This window comes from Vigna umbellata, chromosome 4, assembly GCF_029865625.1.
Source record: "Vigna umbellata cultivar VRB3 chromosome 4, Vumbellata_1.0, whole genome shotgun sequence".
Classification (NCBI taxonomy): Eukaryota; Viridiplantae; Streptophyta; class Magnoliopsida; order Fabales; family Fabaceae; genus Vigna; species Vigna umbellata.
In genome coordinates, this window is record NC_142168.1 from 64700695 (window position 1) to 64722284 (window position 21590).

At 27.4% G+C, this 21590-nt stretch overlaps 1 protein-coding gene across 1 annotated transcript; it reads left to right on the plus strand.

Annotated features, from left to right (window-relative positions):
- The first annotated feature begins 13169 nt into the window (after positions 1-13169).
- Positions 13170-13795, plus strand: LOC148200930 (E3 ubiquitin-protein ligase RMA3-like). The gene has a single exon (XM_088112138.1). It carries the CDS (start codon positions 13202-13204, stop codon positions 13793-13795), a length of 594 nt encoding a protein of 197 aa, XP_087968264.1. The 5' UTR covers positions 13170-13201.
- Positions 13796-21590: the final 7795 nt, after the last annotated feature.

Below are 21590 nucleotides of genomic sequence, written 5' to 3' on the forward strand. Positions count from 1 at the left end.
AGATACAAAATTAAAAAAAAAAGAGGAGAAAAACTTCCAAATTATATAAATTGAAAGAGAATAAAGATTCAATCTTACATACTAGTATTTTACCAGGACAATGCACGGGACTATTTTAAAAAGTATTATTTATTATATAAATTTAAATTTATTAAAATATAATTCAAAATTATATTAATATTTTATTTTATAAAATTGAATAATAATATTTTATTATTTATTGTAGGAATGTATTTAAATTTTTTATATTTATACATTTGTAATAAAATATATAATTTCACACATAATTTATTCAAATGGAGAAACTAAATTCAAGCTAATTTTAATAATTATTAAAAGTTTATTTACATTATATTTATAAGTAATGTTTTATAATTAATAACTTTCCTAAATAGTTTTTTTATAAACTACTTATGTATAATTAAGATTATTAAATATGTTTTGAAATTTATTTTGTTATTAAATATTTAAAGGTAAACATACTACAATAAAAATAGACAATAAATATCAATATTATTTAAATCAATTTCTAACATACACACGCGTATATATATATATATATATATATATATATATATATATATATATATTATTTATCCACATTTCTTTTATATAATTTTATAAAATAGTTACTAAATTTAATTATAAAATAAGCTTTCATAAAAATAGGATTAAATATGTTTTTAGCTTTTAAACAATCACGCAATTATGATTTATATATATATATATATATATATATATATATATATATAATTAAATGTGTTAGGACTATTATATTATTAGTTAAAATATTAAAGTGATCTAATTAATTATATTTATAGCTAAAAACATATATGTCATGAATTATTAATTGTATAGATACATATCCAATATTGTAATTTGATGAGAGATTAAATTATGAATATTGATTTTTTAGAAAAAGTAATTGATAGAGGTTACATAAAGGGGATATTATTCTTGTTTCTTTCTCTTCATTCCCATCAAAAGAGAAAATCAAGAGGAAAGCTAAGATACTCTATAATTGAAAGATCAAATATCTTTGATCTACGTTGTTTCCAATGTCAATCCAGGTATGCTTTCGCTTACTGTTTTATGAGGTATTGAGGATTGCTCAATTAGTGAAGGGTTCAATTGCTTATTTGTTATTGATTTGTATGAGTGCATAATCTATAGCTAAGTTTAGTCGATTGTCAATGATATTAAAATTGTTCAATGTGAAGACAAAAAATGGATAGACTAATAAAAGCTTCACATAATTACTTGAGTTGTTGAGTGACATGTTTCCTTAAGGTAACACATTGCTAACACACAATTATGATCAGAAGAAGATATTGTGTTTGATGCAATGGAAGAATATTGATTCCATGTTCCCTAATTTCTCTAATGATTTAAGGAACATTAGGTTTAGACTTGTTATAAATGGAATGAATCCATATGGGAACTTGAGTAGTAAACATAGCTCGTGGCCTATGATGTTAGTCATTTAAAATTTACCCCATGGTTGTTCATGAAACACAAATATGTGATGTTATCCTTGATGATCTCGGGTCCAAGACAATTAGGAAACGACATTAATGTTTATTTAACCATATCAGTTGAAGATTTGGAGATGTTATTGGAGGAATGTGTTGATATGTTTGATGGTACACTGGTAATTCCTTCAAATTGCATGTCATGTTATTTTGTACAATAAACGACTTTCAAGCATATAGTAATATACATGGCTACAACACTAGGTCACAAAGCATGTCCTATATGTTAAGAAAGCACATGTCACCATCAACTACATCATGGAACGAAAACAATTTACGTTGGACATCATAGATTTCTTAGTACAAACCATCCATATTGTAAATTAAAGAAAGCATTCAATGAGTGTCAAGAAAATAAATTAGCTTCAATTGCTTTAAATAGATCACAAGTATATGAGTGAGTGAAGGAAATTAGGGTTGTGCTTGCAAATATGCAAAAATGGCACTTCAAGCAACATATGGATGAAATGTCAATTTTCTTTGATCTCCATATTGAAGGATGCTTGATGTGAGATATTGTATAGATGTTATGCATGTAGAGAAATATGTTTGAGATAGTATTATCAAAAGACTCCTCAATATTCAAGGCAACACGAAAGATGGTCTCAATGCTCGTTTGGACTTGGTTGAAATAGGTATAAAAGAACAATTAGCTCCACAATCACATGGTAAGCGAACATACTTGCCTCTACTATGTCACACATTGTCTAAACAAGAGAAATTTTTGTTAGTTTTTATGTGTGAAACATTCATTAGGTCTATTCCAATTTTAAAAGACTTGTATCCAGGAAAGATCTAAAATTACTTGGGTTAAAATCTTATGATTATCATATATTGATGCAATAACATCTTTCAATGTCAAATATACTTTAATAAGATTATGCTTATTTTTTAATGTAATTTGTAGCAAAGTTATCAACATTAAGAAGTTGTATCAGCTAGAAAATGAGGTTGTGGTTATATTGTGTTAGTTAGAGATGTACTTTCCTCCATCATTCTTTGATATTATAGTCCACTTGATTATTGATTTAGTCATAGAAGTTAGAATTTGTGGTCAAGTATTATTTCGATGGATATACTCTATTGAGCGATATATGAAGATATTAAAAGGGTATGTAAAGAACCGATATTATCTTGAAGCATCAATTGTTGAAAGATGTATTGTAGAGGAAACTATTGTTGAAAACAAAAAAATAAAATGCTTGCGATTTAAATTTTTTTATCAACAATGATATCAAATGAGTTTAAATCTAACTTGTTTTCCTGATTTCAACAACCTTTCTTTTTTGTTACGCAACCAAGTCAACAAAGATCATCAATGAAAATTTATTGTCATTACTCACATCAACAAATTGTATGTGTGGATCGTGTGGCTTCAACTTAATCTCAACAACACTAGGTGCATTAGGATGCTTAACAAGATCATCAGTAATCCTCATAATCTCATCTTGTGGGCAAAAATCTACATAGGAAGTAGTTGACTCTACTACTCCATCGTTAACAAGTTCAACAACACCATTAGTAAAATTTATATGTCTATCAGTAGACATATCAACGGGATTTGATTCTATAGTGGGTTGTTGATATGATCTTTGCATCTTGATGTCATTCACATCAACTATCATATTCTGCAAGCTCTAATCCATGTCTTCCATCATTTTCATCATTTCAATATTATGCTCAACCATCATATTTGCAATGGATGCTTTTTCCTCTCTTTGGCCGAATGCTAATGGTACCTATAAACACTCCTTTAGCTTCTAACTGAGACCAATGAGGTTGTTTTTACAAGATAGTAAAATCACAACACAAGTCAAGTAGAAGTAATGGTTTTAGATCTCATGTTTTAGTCACTTTTTTCTTGATTTTTCTTTTGCTCTTTTTATTAATCCCATTTCTATTTTTTCTCAATATTTTTCTAGCACATAAAAAGAACCACTACAATATATATTCATCATATATTTTGCACTTGAACAATAAGCAATTTAAAAAGAAAAGAAACCTAATGGAAACAAAACTAGAATATGAAACTCAACAAAACACAATGGAAACTAACTCTGTGAACTTGGTAATGATTTACAAACAAACATGAACTAAAAAATGCAAAATAAAAAGACTTAAAGGATGCATATGTTTGCAAATTTGAAAAACAAGTCATAACACCTTTTTTTATGATTTTTCAAAGGTTAAACTAAGAGATAATGACATGTCAAGGGCTAAAGATGATTCTAGAAAACATGCATGGATTTTGAAAATGGAAAAGACTCAAACAATATCAAATGAATCAACAAAGTGATGAAGACTCAAACAAAATTAAAAAGCACACAAAATATGCTTGTATGGAAACTTAATCATGAAAACCAAAAATGATAAAGCAAGGGGAACCAAGATACAATAAAAGAAAATATAGTTAGACAACACAACAAATGATAAAGTAAGGGGAACCAAGATACTTAGCTCTTGAAGACTAAAATGACCAAAGTTCTTGATACCAAATGATGACTCCTCCTCTAAACTATAGGTGTGAAGTACGGTGGAGAGGTTATGGTAGGTGAGAAAGCTATATGGAAATGGTGAAGTGATGTGCATATGGTTAAGATGAGGTGGTGTTTGGGTGGTCGTGAGAGAGGTTATGTCAAGTCAAGAGGAAACCTAAAATAGGTGTTCTAGCCTAAGTGTCTTTAGAGAAATAATGACACAAATTTGGAAACACTTATTTACTAATAACAAAGTGCTTTTTACATCGGGAGTGTTAAGACCAAATCATCTATAAGACTTATATGTCTAAACGCTCTCATGTTTTGAAGTTTAATCAACTAACATTAAACAAGACAAGAATCTGAAAATGCTCACACCAGAATAATAGGATAGGCAGAAACACAAGTGCTAGGAACAAATCCCCAATCATCCATCAACATAAAAAAGTCTTAGGAAAACACTTAGGATTATAGCAAAACGCAAAACAACTTAGTAAAATTATCTATATGCAACGCTAAACGACTGATAAGTCAAAGCGTTTAAGAGAGTTATGCTAAACATGTAAGCTACATTGTACCCAATGATATTAAATTAAACTCTCGAAAAGAGAAAAGGTGTCAAGACAATGTCTCTGATTAAACCCTCTAAAAAGCCTTAAACAAATATCCAAAAACTTACAAAAGAATAAATGTGTTAAACGCTCTAACTCTAAAAGGAAATATCCCAAAAAGCGTTTACAACAGACTAGACGATACCATAAGCTGAAATCTTTACTTCGTCCAACGATGAAGTTCTTAACATTTGGTATCTTAAAGAAAAACTTAAATGATAAACGCTACCTCAATGGTAGAAAATATAAAAAAAAACACTTTGTTGTTCTAAACAAGCATTAAATGTCATTAAATGCTTAACTTTCAAAAATGACAAAAGTGTTAAGAGATAAGACATATATGCTGCATGCATAATCTATTTTATTCTATGCAAATAATCTACTACACACATCCACATGCTTTATTTGAAATATATCAAAAGTGGATGTTAGAGATAAAGAAGACATTCATGGAATGTTCTCTTCATAAGAAAACATATCTAAAAGATAGTATAACCAACTTCGAGCAAAGTACTGAAAAAGCAAGCTTGCTCTGACAAGTTGACTTTAACCAACGGTTGTTTCACATGCAAGACAACAAATACACAAGATTCAAGACTAAGAGCTTAGTCTAACGACTATATTTTGATAAAGAGGATACCATACAACGAAAATATCAATCCTTAGAAAAACAATTAGAAGAAAAGCACAAAAAAAACTCAAGCTCAAAGAGAATATCAGAGAAGAGAAAAAGAAAAGTTAAGCAATACTTTCGAGCTTCATTGTAATATTTTCTTACTATTGTAAGAAAAGAGAAAAGACAAAAGAGAGAAATACCCAGCGAGTCTATAGATTGTATTCTATTGAACACATATCCTCTCTATGAGAGTAATAGTCTAAACGACTTGTAAGCAATCAATTGATTTCAATTCTGAAGAGAATTAAAACACTTGTTGTGAAACTCAAACGATTTAAGGAAATCTAGGCAACATATAAGAGGATACCAGGATTGTCTAGTACCAAGAGTGGTGAAACTCAACCTATCTAGGGTAACAAGAGTTATTCACTAAGGATACAAGGAGTGGTGAAGAATACTACATAACTAGGAGTGAGTGAAATTTAACTATGTAGTGTATCAGAGGATACCTAAGGATACCAGGAGTAGTGAGAATACTCAGTTTTAATCTTATTGAAGATTATAGTGGAACCCTCTAAGGATAAAGGAGACTAGACGTAGCTTAGTTGGAGTGAACTAGTATAAAAATATTTGTGCATTTATTATTTACTTTTTTCTCAACGCTACTCTTATAAAATCTACAGTTGAATTTTAGTTTTTAATACTAAAGCTTCCTATATTAAATGATTCTTTATTAAAAGAAAGCTCTTACAAACACTACAGTGAATATTCTGGATAGCTTATGAAGATAATTCATTGTTCAAAATCATTTACAAGGTCGAACATTTAACAACTACTTGAAAATCTAGTATTTGATGAAAAAGGCTATATCACGAAGGTTGCACAAAAGATTTTCCATTAAAACTATTCAACCCCCTCCCCTTTTAGTGTTTTTCAAGTAGAGCACCTCTATTAAGAACCAAAGAAATCTTAGAGGTGTCTCACAAAAAGGAGAACAAAACCCTAATGTTTGGGGACCAAGGGAGACAAATGTGCCAAAGGTGTCTTGCCAAGTGGCAAGATCATGTGTCTCACACCTAAAAGGTGTAAAGACAGACATTCCACCACACTTAGAGAACAAGCTAGCCACATCAGGGGGTTGAGTTATAGTCAACCCCAAAAAGGAACCTCATTTTAGTGCCATCATAGGCTCAAAACCTAGACTACTACCCTAGGCACAAGTACAAGGCCTAAAGAAAACTATAGACTACTTAGCCCAATATACAAGGTGCAAAATAAACTTACTTTACTATTTACAATCAATGACGGCCTAATAAAATAAGAGCTTAGGCCCATCTTTCATAGATGAAGTCCACTCTTTTTGAATGTGTTTGGTCATGGCTTTTATGTTTGACTAATATGATCATAGATGAGGCAACAATGAAGAGTTTTCAAAGTGACAACAAACATAAAAAGAATAGAATAAGTTTCATTGGCTTATATTTGCCTCTTTTGTTCTTTCGTTATTTTTAGTTGTAGAGAAGCTTATAAACTCTTCTTTTCTTTATAGTACAAGCAATGTGGGACTTCATATATCTTGGACTTAAAAGAAAAGAAGAATAAATATGTTTTCTCCTTTTGTTGCTTGTAGTGCAAGTAAACATGCATAGTTTGTAGCTTTTGAATTCTGGATAGGAAGCTTATAAACCCTTTAGGAATGGAAGATTTAAGATATGTGGGACTAAGATTCCTTGGAGACGCTATTGGTCAGCTTGGGAAGCACTCCAAGTCCCACATCCCTTAAAACTTGTCACTTAATCCATCCTAGAGGTTATATAAGAAGCCTAGGGGTCTCCTTTTGTAGACACCTTTGATTGAATGAATATAAGAGTGATTTGAATTCATTTGCTTATCTTCTTTGAGATAGAATTTTGTCTTTAACTTATCTTTTGGGTCTTATCTTGTGAGAAGTAAGTGGCGATCCAACCTTGGCACTTATCTTGGATCATTTCAAGTGGCGTGTCCTTAAGTTCATAAGTTCTCTCTTTCTTATCTCTTCCATTTTAAATATTTTCAATTTCCATTTCTTAATTGTTATTAGAACATTTTTCTCTAAGCATGCTATTCCATATCATTGACCCTTTAGGCAAAAGTACCTATCGTAGGCATTTGAACAAGGAAAAAAAAGAGAATTGTACTTAGTATCTTGTAGCAGTAAGTATGTCTTATATAAACTAAATTATATTTATATAAAACTTAATTGTATATAATATTTCTAATAATTCCTCCTCAAAAGTCTTTTATGGTTCTCTTGTGTTCATTAGAACAGGAAATTAATACTTTAGCAATTAAAAGTATACTACAAGTATAATTTTTTTACTAATTTATTTGTTGTTATATAATTTAATTTTACTAAGTTATACTAGTCACAATTTCAATGTACGTTAACTTTTACAAAGTGATTGAAGCTTACTTGAGGTTACACGAACAAAAGATCGCGTCTAGAAAGAAGTTGCAGTACATTGAGCCAATTATAAGTGGTTAATCTTGAGACTATTGAAAAGTTATCAAATTTATGACATTGTATGAATTTAACTTGCAATGTTCACATCAATCGAGAACCTATGAGTGTTGCTATTATGTTATAAGGCACATTCATAAAATCATATCTGCAAACATGTTGACTCATGGGATACATTAATATATACAAGTTTTATATATGGTACGGAACATAAACAAATTTGTTGTTTAAAAAAACATCACATTTTATATCAGTTAAGACCAATATTAGTGTAGAAAGTGTCATTTTCTATATTGGTTGAGATCTTAACCGGTGTAAAAAATGATTTTTCATTACAAAATTTTCTTTTCCCTAGTTGACTTTCTATATTGGTTAGTTCTAAAATCGATATAAAAAATATAGTTTTTCTAAAATTAGTTAAAAGATATTTTCTATATGGATTTTAAAATGGTACAAAAGGTGGAAACTTTTTTGTACCGTATTTATACTAATTTTAAAATTTATAAAAAGAAATTTCTTAACCGGCGGAGTGAGATTTTTCTTGAACAATATGTGATAATTAGCTTGTTAAATTCGATTATTGAAATCAAACTTTTCTAAGGACTGCATAATATTTTATCGGTCAATTAACGAAAGGATGGACACCGAATTCATTTTTATTATAAACAAAGTTAAAGTCCGATGGGAGGTAAATCCCTTAAATCAATAAAAAACTTATTCATATTCATAATTTATTTATATCTATTTTTTTAAAATTTGCAAGTCAAAAACCATTTCAACATGATTCCCAATAATATATATATCTATATATATATATATATATATATATATATATATATATATATATATATATATATAAAATTAATTAATTAATTAATTTTCTTATCAAATTAGAACGACTTTACGAGTAAAGTTTATATATAATAAATTGTAATTTTTTATAATCAATTAGACACTAAATAATAATAAAATATTAATATTATATTCGAACAAATAAAATGTATAATAAGGTGTATAACTAGTTTTACTAATGAGTATATTATTAAGTTTTGATGAATGTATATTCTATACTATAATAAGATAAAATATTAAAATAATAAATGAATTAAAATTTAATATTTTACTAAAACACATTTTATATTATAAAAAACTAATTAAAATAACAAATAATAAATAAACCAATTAATTTAATATTTATTAATGATGATATTGTATATTATGATAAAATATGATAAAAATAATAAATAAATAAAATTAATTAATTTTAATACATGCTTATTTCAAAATATAACTTTATTATTTATTAAAAAATTAAAATATATTGTTATTGTAATTTAAATATTTGTAACTCTATATTTTAAAAATTATTTCGTATCAATCATGACATATTAACACTGAAATATACATAAATATAGATTTTTGTCTGTTCCATTGTGTTACCCATCAACGGATATAATTAAAACTACTATATATCCGTGTTAATCTCGTGTCCTGATATGAGACAATATGTTTCAATATCTTTCTAAAAGAAAACTTGCTATTAAATTATATGCCAACTTGTCTACACAAAAAAAAATAAACACTTAATTTCATTTCATATCTTATTATTTTTTTTTATATTTTTATATTATCTCTAAATCTTTATTAGTCAGAGCAAGAAAATACCCACTAATAGTTCACACTCAAATAAACCTAGTTCTCCTCTCAAATAAGGTTTTTCTTTATTATTTTAGTTATTTTTAATCTCTAGGATGTTTACCAACAAATATAAAGAATTTGTCGGTAAAATATGTTTACCAGCAAATTACCAATGGATAGAAATTCGTTGGTAAGTTAGTCGTTAGTAAACTTTATTGACAAATGTAGAAATCCGTTTGTAAATATGGAAGATTAAAAATCTGTTAGTAAATGCATGATTGGATCTCCTTCTTTCTCCTTTTCTTTCTCTTTGTGTTCCTTTATTTGTTCATTTTTTTCCTCCTTACTATTATTAGGCCATCATGCCACCATCATCACCTATAGATCATTTTTATTTTTAAGGTTTCATCCTCCTCTATTTGTATGTCTCTTTTTTCATCCTCATCCTCTACCTCCTCTTCAACATCATCTTCTAACTCTAACAACTACCATCAACGTCATTAGAAATCTTGACTTTTGTTACTGATGAGTCTTTGCATCACCACCACATCATCACCGCCACCATGTCACGTTTGCTCCTCCTTTTTTTCATCCCCTTCTCTTCTTTTCTTCTTCTCTTGTTTTCTTTATTTTCTTACTCATCTTCTTTTAATATAAAAACACTCAATAAAATTGAATGAAACTTTACCAAGGTGTCTATAGATTTATAGATGGAATGAAATGATACGTAATTATAATCATTAATTTCGGACAAAAACATTTATTAATAATAAAAATTATAATTTATCAATACATTTTACAAATAGATTTGGTATCAAGCAAAATTTTTATTTATAAATTAAAATGTGAATTTTGTAAAAATATTTAATTAATAAGCTCAAATATACAAATAAATTTATTATTGCGGATAATATTCTATTAATAATATTTTGGGTAATTAACGAAAGGTTGGACACTGAATTCACTTGTTACTTTGCAGAAAATTCGCAATTACATGCATCTCATTTTTATTATACACAAAGTTAAAGTTCACGAGATAAATCCCTTGATCTATAAAGAAGTTTATTCATATTCATAATTTATTTATATTTATCTTTTTAAATTTGTAAGTCAAAAACCAGTTCAACATGATTCCTAATATATATATATATATATATATATATATATATATATATATATATATATATATAATTTTCTTCTCAAGTTAGAACGAATTTACGAGTAAAGTTTATATATAATAAATTGTACTTTTTTTTTATAATCGATTAGACACCAAATAATGTTAAAATATTAATATTATATTCGAACACATAAAAAGTATAAAAAGGTGTATAAACTAGTTTTACTAATAAGTATATTATTAAGTTTTTATGAATGTATATTCTATAGTACTATAATAAGATAAAATATTAAAATAATATATGAATTAAACTTAATATTTTACTAAAACACATTTTATATTATAAAATCAACTGATTAAAATAACAAATAATAAATAAACTAATTAATTTAATATTTATTAATGTTGATATTGTATATTATGATAAAATATAATAAAAATAATAAATAAATAAAATTAATTTATTTTAATATATGCTAATTTCAAAATATAACTATTATTTATTAAAAAATAAAATATATTTTTATTGCAATTTAAATTTTTTTAAATCTATATTTTAAAAGTTATTTCGTATCAATCATGACATAACACTAAAATATAGATAAATATGGATCTTTATCTGTCCCATTGTGTTATCAATCAACCTGTTAAAAGAAAACTTGCTATTAAATTATATGTCAACTTGTATACACAAAATAATAAACACTTAATTTCATTTCATATTCTATTATTTTTTTATATATTTTTTATATTATCTGTAAATCTTTATTAGTCAGAGTAAGAAAATGCTCACTAATAGTTCACACTCAAATGAACCTAGTTCTCCTCTCAAATCAGGATTATTTTAGTTATTTTTAATTTGTAGGGTGTTTTACTACCATGGGTCATTAACCAATCATGGATTTTTTGCAACTTTTATTTTTTTTATTTGGATGTTTGAATTTTGTGGTATTGTCTAAACGAGACACATATTTTAGACTTAAAAAATGGAAGGAACAGTTATTTAATTAACCACTTTTCAAAGGCGGAATAGTTCTTCATTTATTTTTCCACATACATAAATTAATTTATATATATTGTTAGAATATTTATCCTATTTTATCATCATTATATTATGTTAAGGGTTATCCTATTTATCATGATTATATTGTGTCTAGGATTACCTTATTTATCATAATTATATTGTGTCTAGGATTACCTTATTTATCATGATTATATTGTGTCTAGGGTTACCCTATTTATCATGTACTTTTGTATCAATATATTCTTATAAATAGAAGATTGTGAGAGGGATAAATTAAGTTCTCTAGAATTATTTTAGAGTTTAAGTTGGTATCAAAGCCATAGAGTCTATCCTAGCGAGTTCTAAGTGGACATTCTATTCTTGTATTCCACCCGCTATCGGGCCATTATCGGACCACCCAATTTCTACTATCACGCACGAGATGTCTATACCTCGGCGTGAAAGGAGTGTGTTGGAAGTCCCACATTAAGGCCAAATTATAATATATAAGTGAGGTGCAAACCTCACCTTACAAGCCGGTTTTGTGGGTTGAGTTAGGCTTAAAACCCATAGTTCGACGACCAATGGATTTGGATGGCCTCCCTGAGCGATGGTCAATCCCGCTCGATGTCGAGGGCTATTTCTCATCCAGGCACTACGACAAAGGTAATCCTCATCGACAGTTTTCTACGACAAAGGTGGTCGCTGCCTCATTCTCCTCCTTCCTATTCCAATCCTTGTTTCTCCACATAATGAGATCACCTCCTCCCACGCCTCCTGGTGAAAATTATTCAGCATGGCCTAGATCTTGATTATTGTGACACTTTCTCTCTTGTAGCTAAGATGACTACTATTCGCCTCTTCTTTGCCATGACAGCCATCATTAGTATCATTTGGTAGATGAGGATGAAATCCAAATAAATAAGTATAAAGATTACTACCCTTTCAATTTTAATACATTTGTGTGTGAATTCGATTGTATTGGAATAAGTATAAAAATTGTAATTTGTGTCCATTCCACCTTTATTACAATAAATAAAGTATAAAACTTTATCTGATGGACACATCCGATCCCCAAACCCTATTTCTCTCGTACTCCCATCGCAACACGACATTTTGCTTTTTCAGCATCACGCAGTTCAACTTTATATTCCCATTCATTTATGATTTTATTCATTACCTTACGCAAATTTTGATCTAACAAACTTAGATCAATCACAACCACCTCAATTGTTCATGGCATATTAACGTTTTAGGTAATTTCTCTACTCTTTCGTCGAACCAGTTTTCTCTTTCATTGTCGAATTCTTTCTACGTGCATGGTTTACTGTAATAGGGGTTTTAATCTACCATGGTTTCTGTACATTTTTTGTTTGTTTTCCATTCGTTCGAATTTTAGGGTTTTATTACAAAAGGGAAAAAGAAGAACGAGCACCTGTTCAAAAGTACACAAGTGGAAGCAAGAGTGAATCAGACAGAAACTAAAATATATAAAAGAAAGAGTGATAGATCTTATCAGTGGTGTCATTGAACGTTATGAATTTTATGTTTGAAATTATTTGATATTGTTTGCGTTCTTGATTGCCATTCGATATTGTTTGTGTTCTTGATTATCATTCATTCTATATTGGTTTAGAATATTGTGTTATAGGAGATTGATGCAATTGAAATGATTAAGGTGAGTGCACAGGATTGAAGTTTGCAATGGAGGTTGATCTGAATGAAGATTTGGATGGAATAAAAGAGCGACTGAGAAGGCTAGAAGGTGCAGCTTTTAGGGCAAGGCAACGTCAGAGGCGACGACTGAGTCATGCTCCGATTCAGATAGTTAACGAGGACGGAGAAGTGGTCACAGTTGCTCATCTTCAAGATGAAGAAACGGTGCCTGATGGTGATTTTGAAGGAGAAATTATACAAGAGACAGAGGGTAAAAGAAAGGCTAGTTATTTGGTTGCTGATGCACTGGGATTGAGAAACAATGAAGGTGAAGGTTTTCCTGCAAAGTTGTTTCACTGTAATGTGTGCCTGAAGAGGGCAAAGGATCCTGTTTTGACTTGTTGTGGTCACTTGTTTTGTTGGCCTTGCTTTCACAACTTGCCATTGACATGTACTTATGCAAAGGCAAAGCAATGTCCAGTTTGTGAAGGACAGGTCACAAATGAAAGTCTTACAACAATATATGGCAATTCAGATGTCCATGACAGTGGCAACTTGAAAGTTGATGAACAAAGTCATGAAATTCCTCCCAGACCCTGTTCAAGGAGGGTTGAGAGCATTAGGCAGCAACTCAGAAATTGAGCAATGTTGTGGTTTTCTAACTTCTATTAGTTTAGCTTTGCTTAGTTAGAATTTATAATCTGCCTCTATTTTTCAGTTCCATATAGAGTTTAATCTTTCTATGGTAAGGTTTAGAGGCTTGGAGAAACATTTTCACATCCTTTGATGGGTCATTAATTGACAATATATACATTTATTTCAATATGATTTGTATGTTGTAGATGTGATGCATTTCTATATTTTATGTTTCTTGAAGAGTCATGGCATTATATGAAAACATCTACCTTTCATTTTTTATTATAACTGGTTTTGTTTAAAAGAGTTTACTGTAATGAGAAAAGGTCTGCATGCTGTTTCCCATATTGAGACTGTAATGAGGATGGTTTACACTATGTAGTGTGGTCAATATATTTAAGACAAACATGAAGATGTTCACAACATCTAAAAGATCTTCTTTTGTTCATTATTTACATTTTGTAATCTGCATTTGGATGACTTTCTCCTTCTTGAGTTTGTTCTATGCAACCCCGATGGTTAAGTTTGATCAATTGTTTACAGGTCAACTTAGTTGGATAGATGTGTATATCTAAAATGCACATGTTTTTGTATTTGAAATATAATTCTATTCAATAAGTTTTCCTTAATTTTTTTTTACTTTTGATTTCTGTAAAAAAAGTTTGAATTTTATATTGTTTTAATCCATGTGAAATATTCATTTTTGATCTTATGTAACTTATTTATTCTCATAAATATAACAGGAATTAAACTAAAAGGATATATTTATTGAAAAGACTAAAATAAATTATGAAGGATAAAATAAAATAAGAGTTGCAAGAAACAAAAGTCAAACAGAAATTTGTAACGACCAAAAGCAAGATATTTAAAAGACTAAAACCATACAATCATTTAATGTAAATGTTGTGATGAATATTTTATTATTATTATTATTAATGAAAATATATGTCTGTTCTTTTCTTACTATATATAAACATCAATTTAAATTGAAAAGCAGTTAAATTTATTTTAATATCTAAAATAAAAGACAACATAGTTATTAATCCTATTTTATTAAAATAATTTTTTTTGACTAAAACCATATTTACATGTAACCGTCTTCATGAATATTTTATTTTTATTATTAGTGAAAATATATGTGTCCTTTTCTTACTGTTTATAAACATGAATTTAAATTGAAAAACAGTTAAATTTATTTTAATATCTAAAATAAAAGACAACATAGTTATTTTAATTTAAAAAATGAGTGAAACTAAAAAAGAAAATTAGTAGTAAAATGAAAAATCCTATTTATTAAAATAATTTTTTTTGACTAAAACCATATCTACAAGTATTTAATGTAACCGTTTTCATGAATATTTTATTATTATTATTAGTGAAAATATACGTGTGTCCTTTTCTTCCTATATATAAACATGAATTTAAATTGAAAAACAGTTAAATTTATTTTAATATCTAAAATAAAAGACAACATAGTTATTTTAATTTAAAAAATGAGTGAAACTAAAAAAGAAAATTAGTAGTAAAATGAAAAATCCTATTTATTAAAATAATTTTTTTGACTAAAACCATATGTACAAGTAACCGTCTTCATGAATATTTTATTATTATTATTAGTGAAAATATATGTGTGTCCTTTTCTTACTATATATAAACATGAATTTAAATTGAAAAGCAGTTAAATTTATTTTACATAGTTATTTTAATTTAAAAAATTAAAAAAGAAAATTATTGGTAAAATGAAAAATCCTATTTATTAAAATAATTTTTTGACTAAAACCATATCTACAAGCATTTAATGTAACCGGTTTTATTAATATTTTATTATTATTATTAGTGAAAATATATGTGTGTCCTTTTCTTACTATATATAAACATGAATTTAAATTGAAAAGCAGTTAAATTGATTTTAATATCTAACATAAAAGACAACATAGTTATTTTAATTTAAAAACTGAGTGAAACTAAAAAGAAAATTAGTACTAAAATGAAAAGTCCTATTTCTTAAAATAATTTTTTTGACTAAAACCATATCTACAAGTAACCGTTTTCATGAATATTTTATTATTATTATTAGTGAAAATATATGTGTGTCCTTTTCTTACTATATATAAACATGAATTTAAATTGAAAAGCAGTTAAATTTATTTTAATATCTAAAATAAAAGACAACATAGTTATTTTAATTTAAAAAATGAGTGAAACTAAAAAGAAAATTAGTAGTAAAATGAAAAATCCTATTTATTAAAATAATTTTATTTTACTAAAACCATATCTACGAGCATTTAATGTAACCGTTTTCATGAATATTTTATTATTATTATTAGTGAAAATATATGTGTGTCCTTTTCTTACTATATATAAACATGAACTTAAATTGAAAAGCAGTTAAATTTATTTTACATAGTTATTTTAATTTAAAAACTGAGTGAAACTAAAAAAGAAAATTAGTAGTAAAATGAAAAATCCTATTTATTAAAATAATTTTTTTTGACTAAAACCATATCTACAAACATTTAATGTAACTGTTTTTATGAATATTTTATTATTATTATTAGTGAAAATATATGTGTGTCCTTTTCTTACTATATATAAACATGAATTTAAATTGAAAAGCAGTTAAATTTATTTCAATATCTAAAATAAAAGACAACATAGTTATTTTAATTTAAAAAATGAGTCAAACTAAAAAAGAAAATTAGTAGTAAAATGAAAAGTCCTATTTATTAAAATATTTTTTTTGACTAAAACCATATCTACAAGCATGTAACCGTTTTCATGAATATTTTATTATTATTATTAGTGAAAATATATGTGTGTCCTTTTCTTACTATATATATAAACATGAATTTAAATTGAAAAGCAGTTAAATTTATTTTAATATCTAAAATAAAAGACAATATAGTTATTTTAATTTAAAAAATGAGTGAAACTAAAAAAGAAAATTAGTAGTAAAGTGAAAAGTCCTATTTATTAAAATAATTTTTTTGACTAAAACCATATCTACAAACATGTAACCGTTTTCATGAATATTTTGTTATTATTATTAGTGAAAATATATGTGTGTCCTTTTCTTACTATATATAAACATGAATTTAAATTGAAAAGCAGTTAAATTTATTTTAATATCTAAAATAAAAGACAACATAGTTATATTAATTTAAAAAATGAGTGAAACTAAAAAAGAAAATTAGTAGTAAAATGAAAAATCCTATTTATTAAAATAATTTTTTTGACTAAAACCATATCTAACCGTTTTCATGAATATTTTATTATTATTATTAGTGAAAATATATGTGTGTCCTTTTCTTACTATATATAAACATGAATTTAAATTTAAAAGCTGTTAAATTTATTTTACATAGTTATTTTAATTTAAAAAATGAGTGAAACTAAAAAAGAAAATTAGTAGTCAAATGAAAAATCCTATTTATTAAAATAATTTTTTTGACTAAAACCATATCTAACCGTTTTCATGAATATTTTATTATTATTATTAGTGAAAATATATGTGTGTCCTTTTCTTACTATATATAAACATGAATTTAAATTTAAAAGCTGTTAAATTTATTTTACATAGTTATTTTAATTTAAAAAATGAGTGAAACTAAAAAGAAAATTAGTAGTCAAATGAAAAATCCTATTTATTAAAATAATTTTTTTGACTAAAACCATATCTACAAGCATTTAATGTAACCGTTTTTATGAATATTTTATTATTATTAATAGTGAAAATATATGTGTGTCCTTTACTTACTATATATAAACATGAATTTAAATTGAAAAGCAGTTAAATTTATTTTAATATCTAAAATAAAAGACAACATAGTTATTTTAATTTAAAAAATGAGTGAAACTAAAAAAGAAAATTAGTAGTAAAATGAAAAGTCCTATTTATTAAATTAATTTTTTTTGACTAAAACCATATCTACAGGCATGTAACCGTTTTCATGAATATTTTATTATTATTATTAGTGAAAATATATGTGTCCTTTTCTTACTATATATAAACATGAATTTAAATTGAAAAGCAGTTAAATTTATTTTAATATCTAAAATAAAAGACAACATAGTTATTTTAATTTAAAAAATGAGTGAAACTAAAAAAGAAAATTAGTAGTAAAATGAAAAATCCTATTTATTAAAATAATTTTTTTGACTAAAACCATATCTACAAGCATTTGATGTAACCGTTTTCATGAATATTTTATTATTATTATTATTAGTGAACATATATGTGTCCTTTTCTTACTATATATAAACATGAATTTAAATTGAAAAACAGTTAAATTTATTTTAATATCTAAAATAAAAGACATCATAGTTATTTAAATTTAAAAAATGAGTGAAACTAAAAAAGAAAATTAGTAGTAAAATGAAAAATCCTATTTATTAAAATAATTTTTTTGACTAAAACTATATCTACAAGCATGTAACCGTTTTCATGAATATTTTATTATTATTATTAGTGAAAATATATGTGTGTCCTTTTCTTACTATATATAAACTTGAATTTAAATTGAAAAGCTGTTAAATTTATTTTAATATCTAAAATAAAAGACAACATAGTTATTTTAATTTAAAAAATGAGTGAAACTAAAAAAGAAAATTAGTAGTAAAATGAAAAGTCCTATTTATTAAAATAATTTTTTTGACTATCTTTATAATTATTATACTTTTTACATTGTTATTTATGTTTGAAGTCTTACATCGACTAGAGATAAGACTAATTTATAATATATGGGTGTCTGCGAATCTCACCTTATAAACCGATTCTGTAGGGTTGATTTAGGCTTAAAGTTCACTTTTCACAATGTATAAATTAAATCCATGTATTAAACTAATTAAGATGGAAAGAAACCCTAGAGGACTTTATGCCTAGTTTAATATGTGGATATTGATGTATACATTATTAAGAAGTCGACTTTAAACTTAACTCAACCCTCACAAAAAATTGACTATTGACTTGTAAGGTGAGGTTTGCACCCATTTATATATTTTTTAAATTGGTCTTTTCTCTAGTTAATATGGGACTTCCAACAATTGTATTACATAATTTTAAAACTTCATGTGGATAAAGTACCAAAAATATCATAATATCAAGCCACAAATAAAAATAGTTTACTGAACTAAAAAGTCAACACAAAATGAGGTCAAAATAATCCTAATTAATAGTCATTTAAGAATAAAAATGAAAAATATTGACCTAAAAGGTCAAGTCGGGTTAGGACCTTGTTAAGTTGGTCGAGATTGGTTCAAGTTAGGTTAAGTTAAATCAAGTCATTGTTAGGTTGAGTAAGGTAAAGTTCAAGTCAAGCTAAGTTAGGTTAGACTCAAGTTAATCTCGAGTTAGGTTGAGATAAGCCTAGTTTGGGTTGGGATGAACTCGACTCAGGTTAGGTCAAGTCAAAGTGGACTATAGTAGGCCATGTCAAGCTAAGCTTAGGTCATGTGGAGTCAAACCAGGTCTAGGTCAAGCTACATAGGGCCCAATTCAGTATGGTAATATTAGGTCAAGTCCAAGTCAAGTCCAAGTCAAGTCCAAGTCAAGTTAGGTTGGGCTCATGTTGTGTTAAGTTGAGTCGGGCCATTATTGGGCTATATCTAGATTAACCTATGTTAGATTGGGTTAAGATAAACCTGACCTAGGTTAAACCAACATTGAGCAATATGATATTAGGTCAAGTTGAGTCAGTTTTTTTGGCCTTAGTTGGGTTATCCAAATTAAGCTAAAGCAAGGTTGGGTCAAATTAGCTTGATATGAGGTTAGACCAAGTAAAGTTGAGTTCAAGTTATACTAAGTTGAGTAAGCTCAAATCAAGTTCAACCTTATTCACGGAAGGTTGAGTTAGGTTTTGGTCAAATTCAAGCAAGAATTTTTCAGCGCAAGTATAAATTAGTTTGTGTTAGGCTCATGTTAGGATGATTTGAACCATGTTGAGCTCAAGTCATGTTTGGTCAAGTTGGATCATGGTTAAGCCAATGTTATGTTGAGTATAAATCAAGTTGAATCTAAGTTAACAAATGCTAACGCAAACTAAGCTTATAAGTGATGCAAGATTAAGGTGAGTCCAAGTTAGGTTGGGTTGAGTTGGACGATTAGAGCCTAATCAAGTCCAAAAGATTGGTTTAACATCATTGAAGGAAGCACATGAAAGGGAGTGACACCCAATGCAATATTTGTAGGGGCAATTCACACCTAGTGTGGAGAATTTGCATCAAACGCCATCCATGTCAGTGGCTAACAAGAAGTTGTAGAATAAGTGGTGGCCAATGGCCATGTCTCGCAATGACAAAAGGGCGCCCGACGAGGCCGAACCCAGTGGCCAATTGTTTTCCTCTGCTAGAAAGTGATGCCCAACTTTGAGAATGACTCCCAACGAGCGTGTATGCGTTCTATAAGGGTAGCACGTATTGCTTTACTTTTCTTCTATTAGTACATATTAATTAATAGTTAAACCTTGCTTAGTGTGGCCTAATTCTAGGTCAGTTGACCCTCCACTATAAATATGGATTGTCTTTGTTTGTGAAACAGATTTGATAATATTGAATTGATAATTTCTTTGCACCTTTCTATGAGACAGGAGAGTGCCCAACCTCTCTCCTAGGTCTTATCTTGAGTGTTTAAATCAAGTGACGACTTTTCTTCACTAATCTTGACATTATTTCCAAGTGGCATGGCTTCATCTATCAATTCCACTCGTCCATTTGATTCTCACTTTTTTTCCACTCACATTCATAACTTGATTCACATTCATGGTTATGTGTTTTCCCCTTTTAATCTGTGTTTTGTTTGTATGTTTAATTGGTTCATTCCCTTCTATTTCGTTCGTTTCAATTCACCAAATATCTCAAACATATTTCTCTAATTTTATGCATAAATGAGTATGAAAACCCATCATTCATCATGAACCTAAGATTTTGTCACAAATCTCATGATTAAGTTGTAAATAATAAAAGTAATTAATAACTAATTTATAATTAATGTAAAAAGTTTAGAGATAAATTTTTAATTTAAATTTTAAAAAATCATGCAATTAAGATATTTAAAAGTTAATTAAAATATTGTTTAATGTTACAGTGAATCTAAACATCCTTTACCGATGAACTTAACCTAATTTATGTGGAGAATTTTTAAGATTAAAACTTTTTAACCTATTTATTTAATAAATAAAAAAAATACTTCAGAAATGAATTGAAGTTAATCTATATGTGTCTTTCAAACAGGCACTACTTTTGATATAATAAGTATTCAAACATGCATTTCATAGCTTTGCAAACTGATATTCCTTGTCAAAACCCAGTAAAAGAAAAAACAACAGCCTTCATCGAGAGCTTTCCAATCCAGAACTTAATTTCATTGCAGAACACAAGGTCATGCATTCTGAAGTGTCGATTGGTTTTGGTAAAAGTGACATAAAAAAGTGGATATGTATGAAAACTTCAATTATTATCATTTATTCTTGAATCCTTACTAATAATTAATAACCAGTCATGTGAAAATGTCCCCTCTTTTTTCTTATCAACTACAAGATAACTTGATAAGTTGACCTTATTGAATTACATGATTTTGTGCATTAAGAATGTGGTGACACACCTTAGCTAACATTATTGGCTATATTTAATTGAAATTCCACCAACTCAACCAAACTTTGCCAAACTTTTCGTTTAATTTAGACCAAGAATGTTATTTTCACAATAATGTCAATTAACAAAAAGAGGGAACAGAATAAGAAATATAAGATAAAATAAATGACATGATAGAGACATCTGAAAAGGATAAAACGATAACAAAAGTTCT

What these genes read in the sequence shown, in the direction of transcription:
- LOC148200930 (XM_088112138.1), top strand. Translation starts at nt 13,202, where the DNA reads ATGGAGGTTGATCTGAATGAAGATTTGGATGGAATAAAAGAGCGACTG.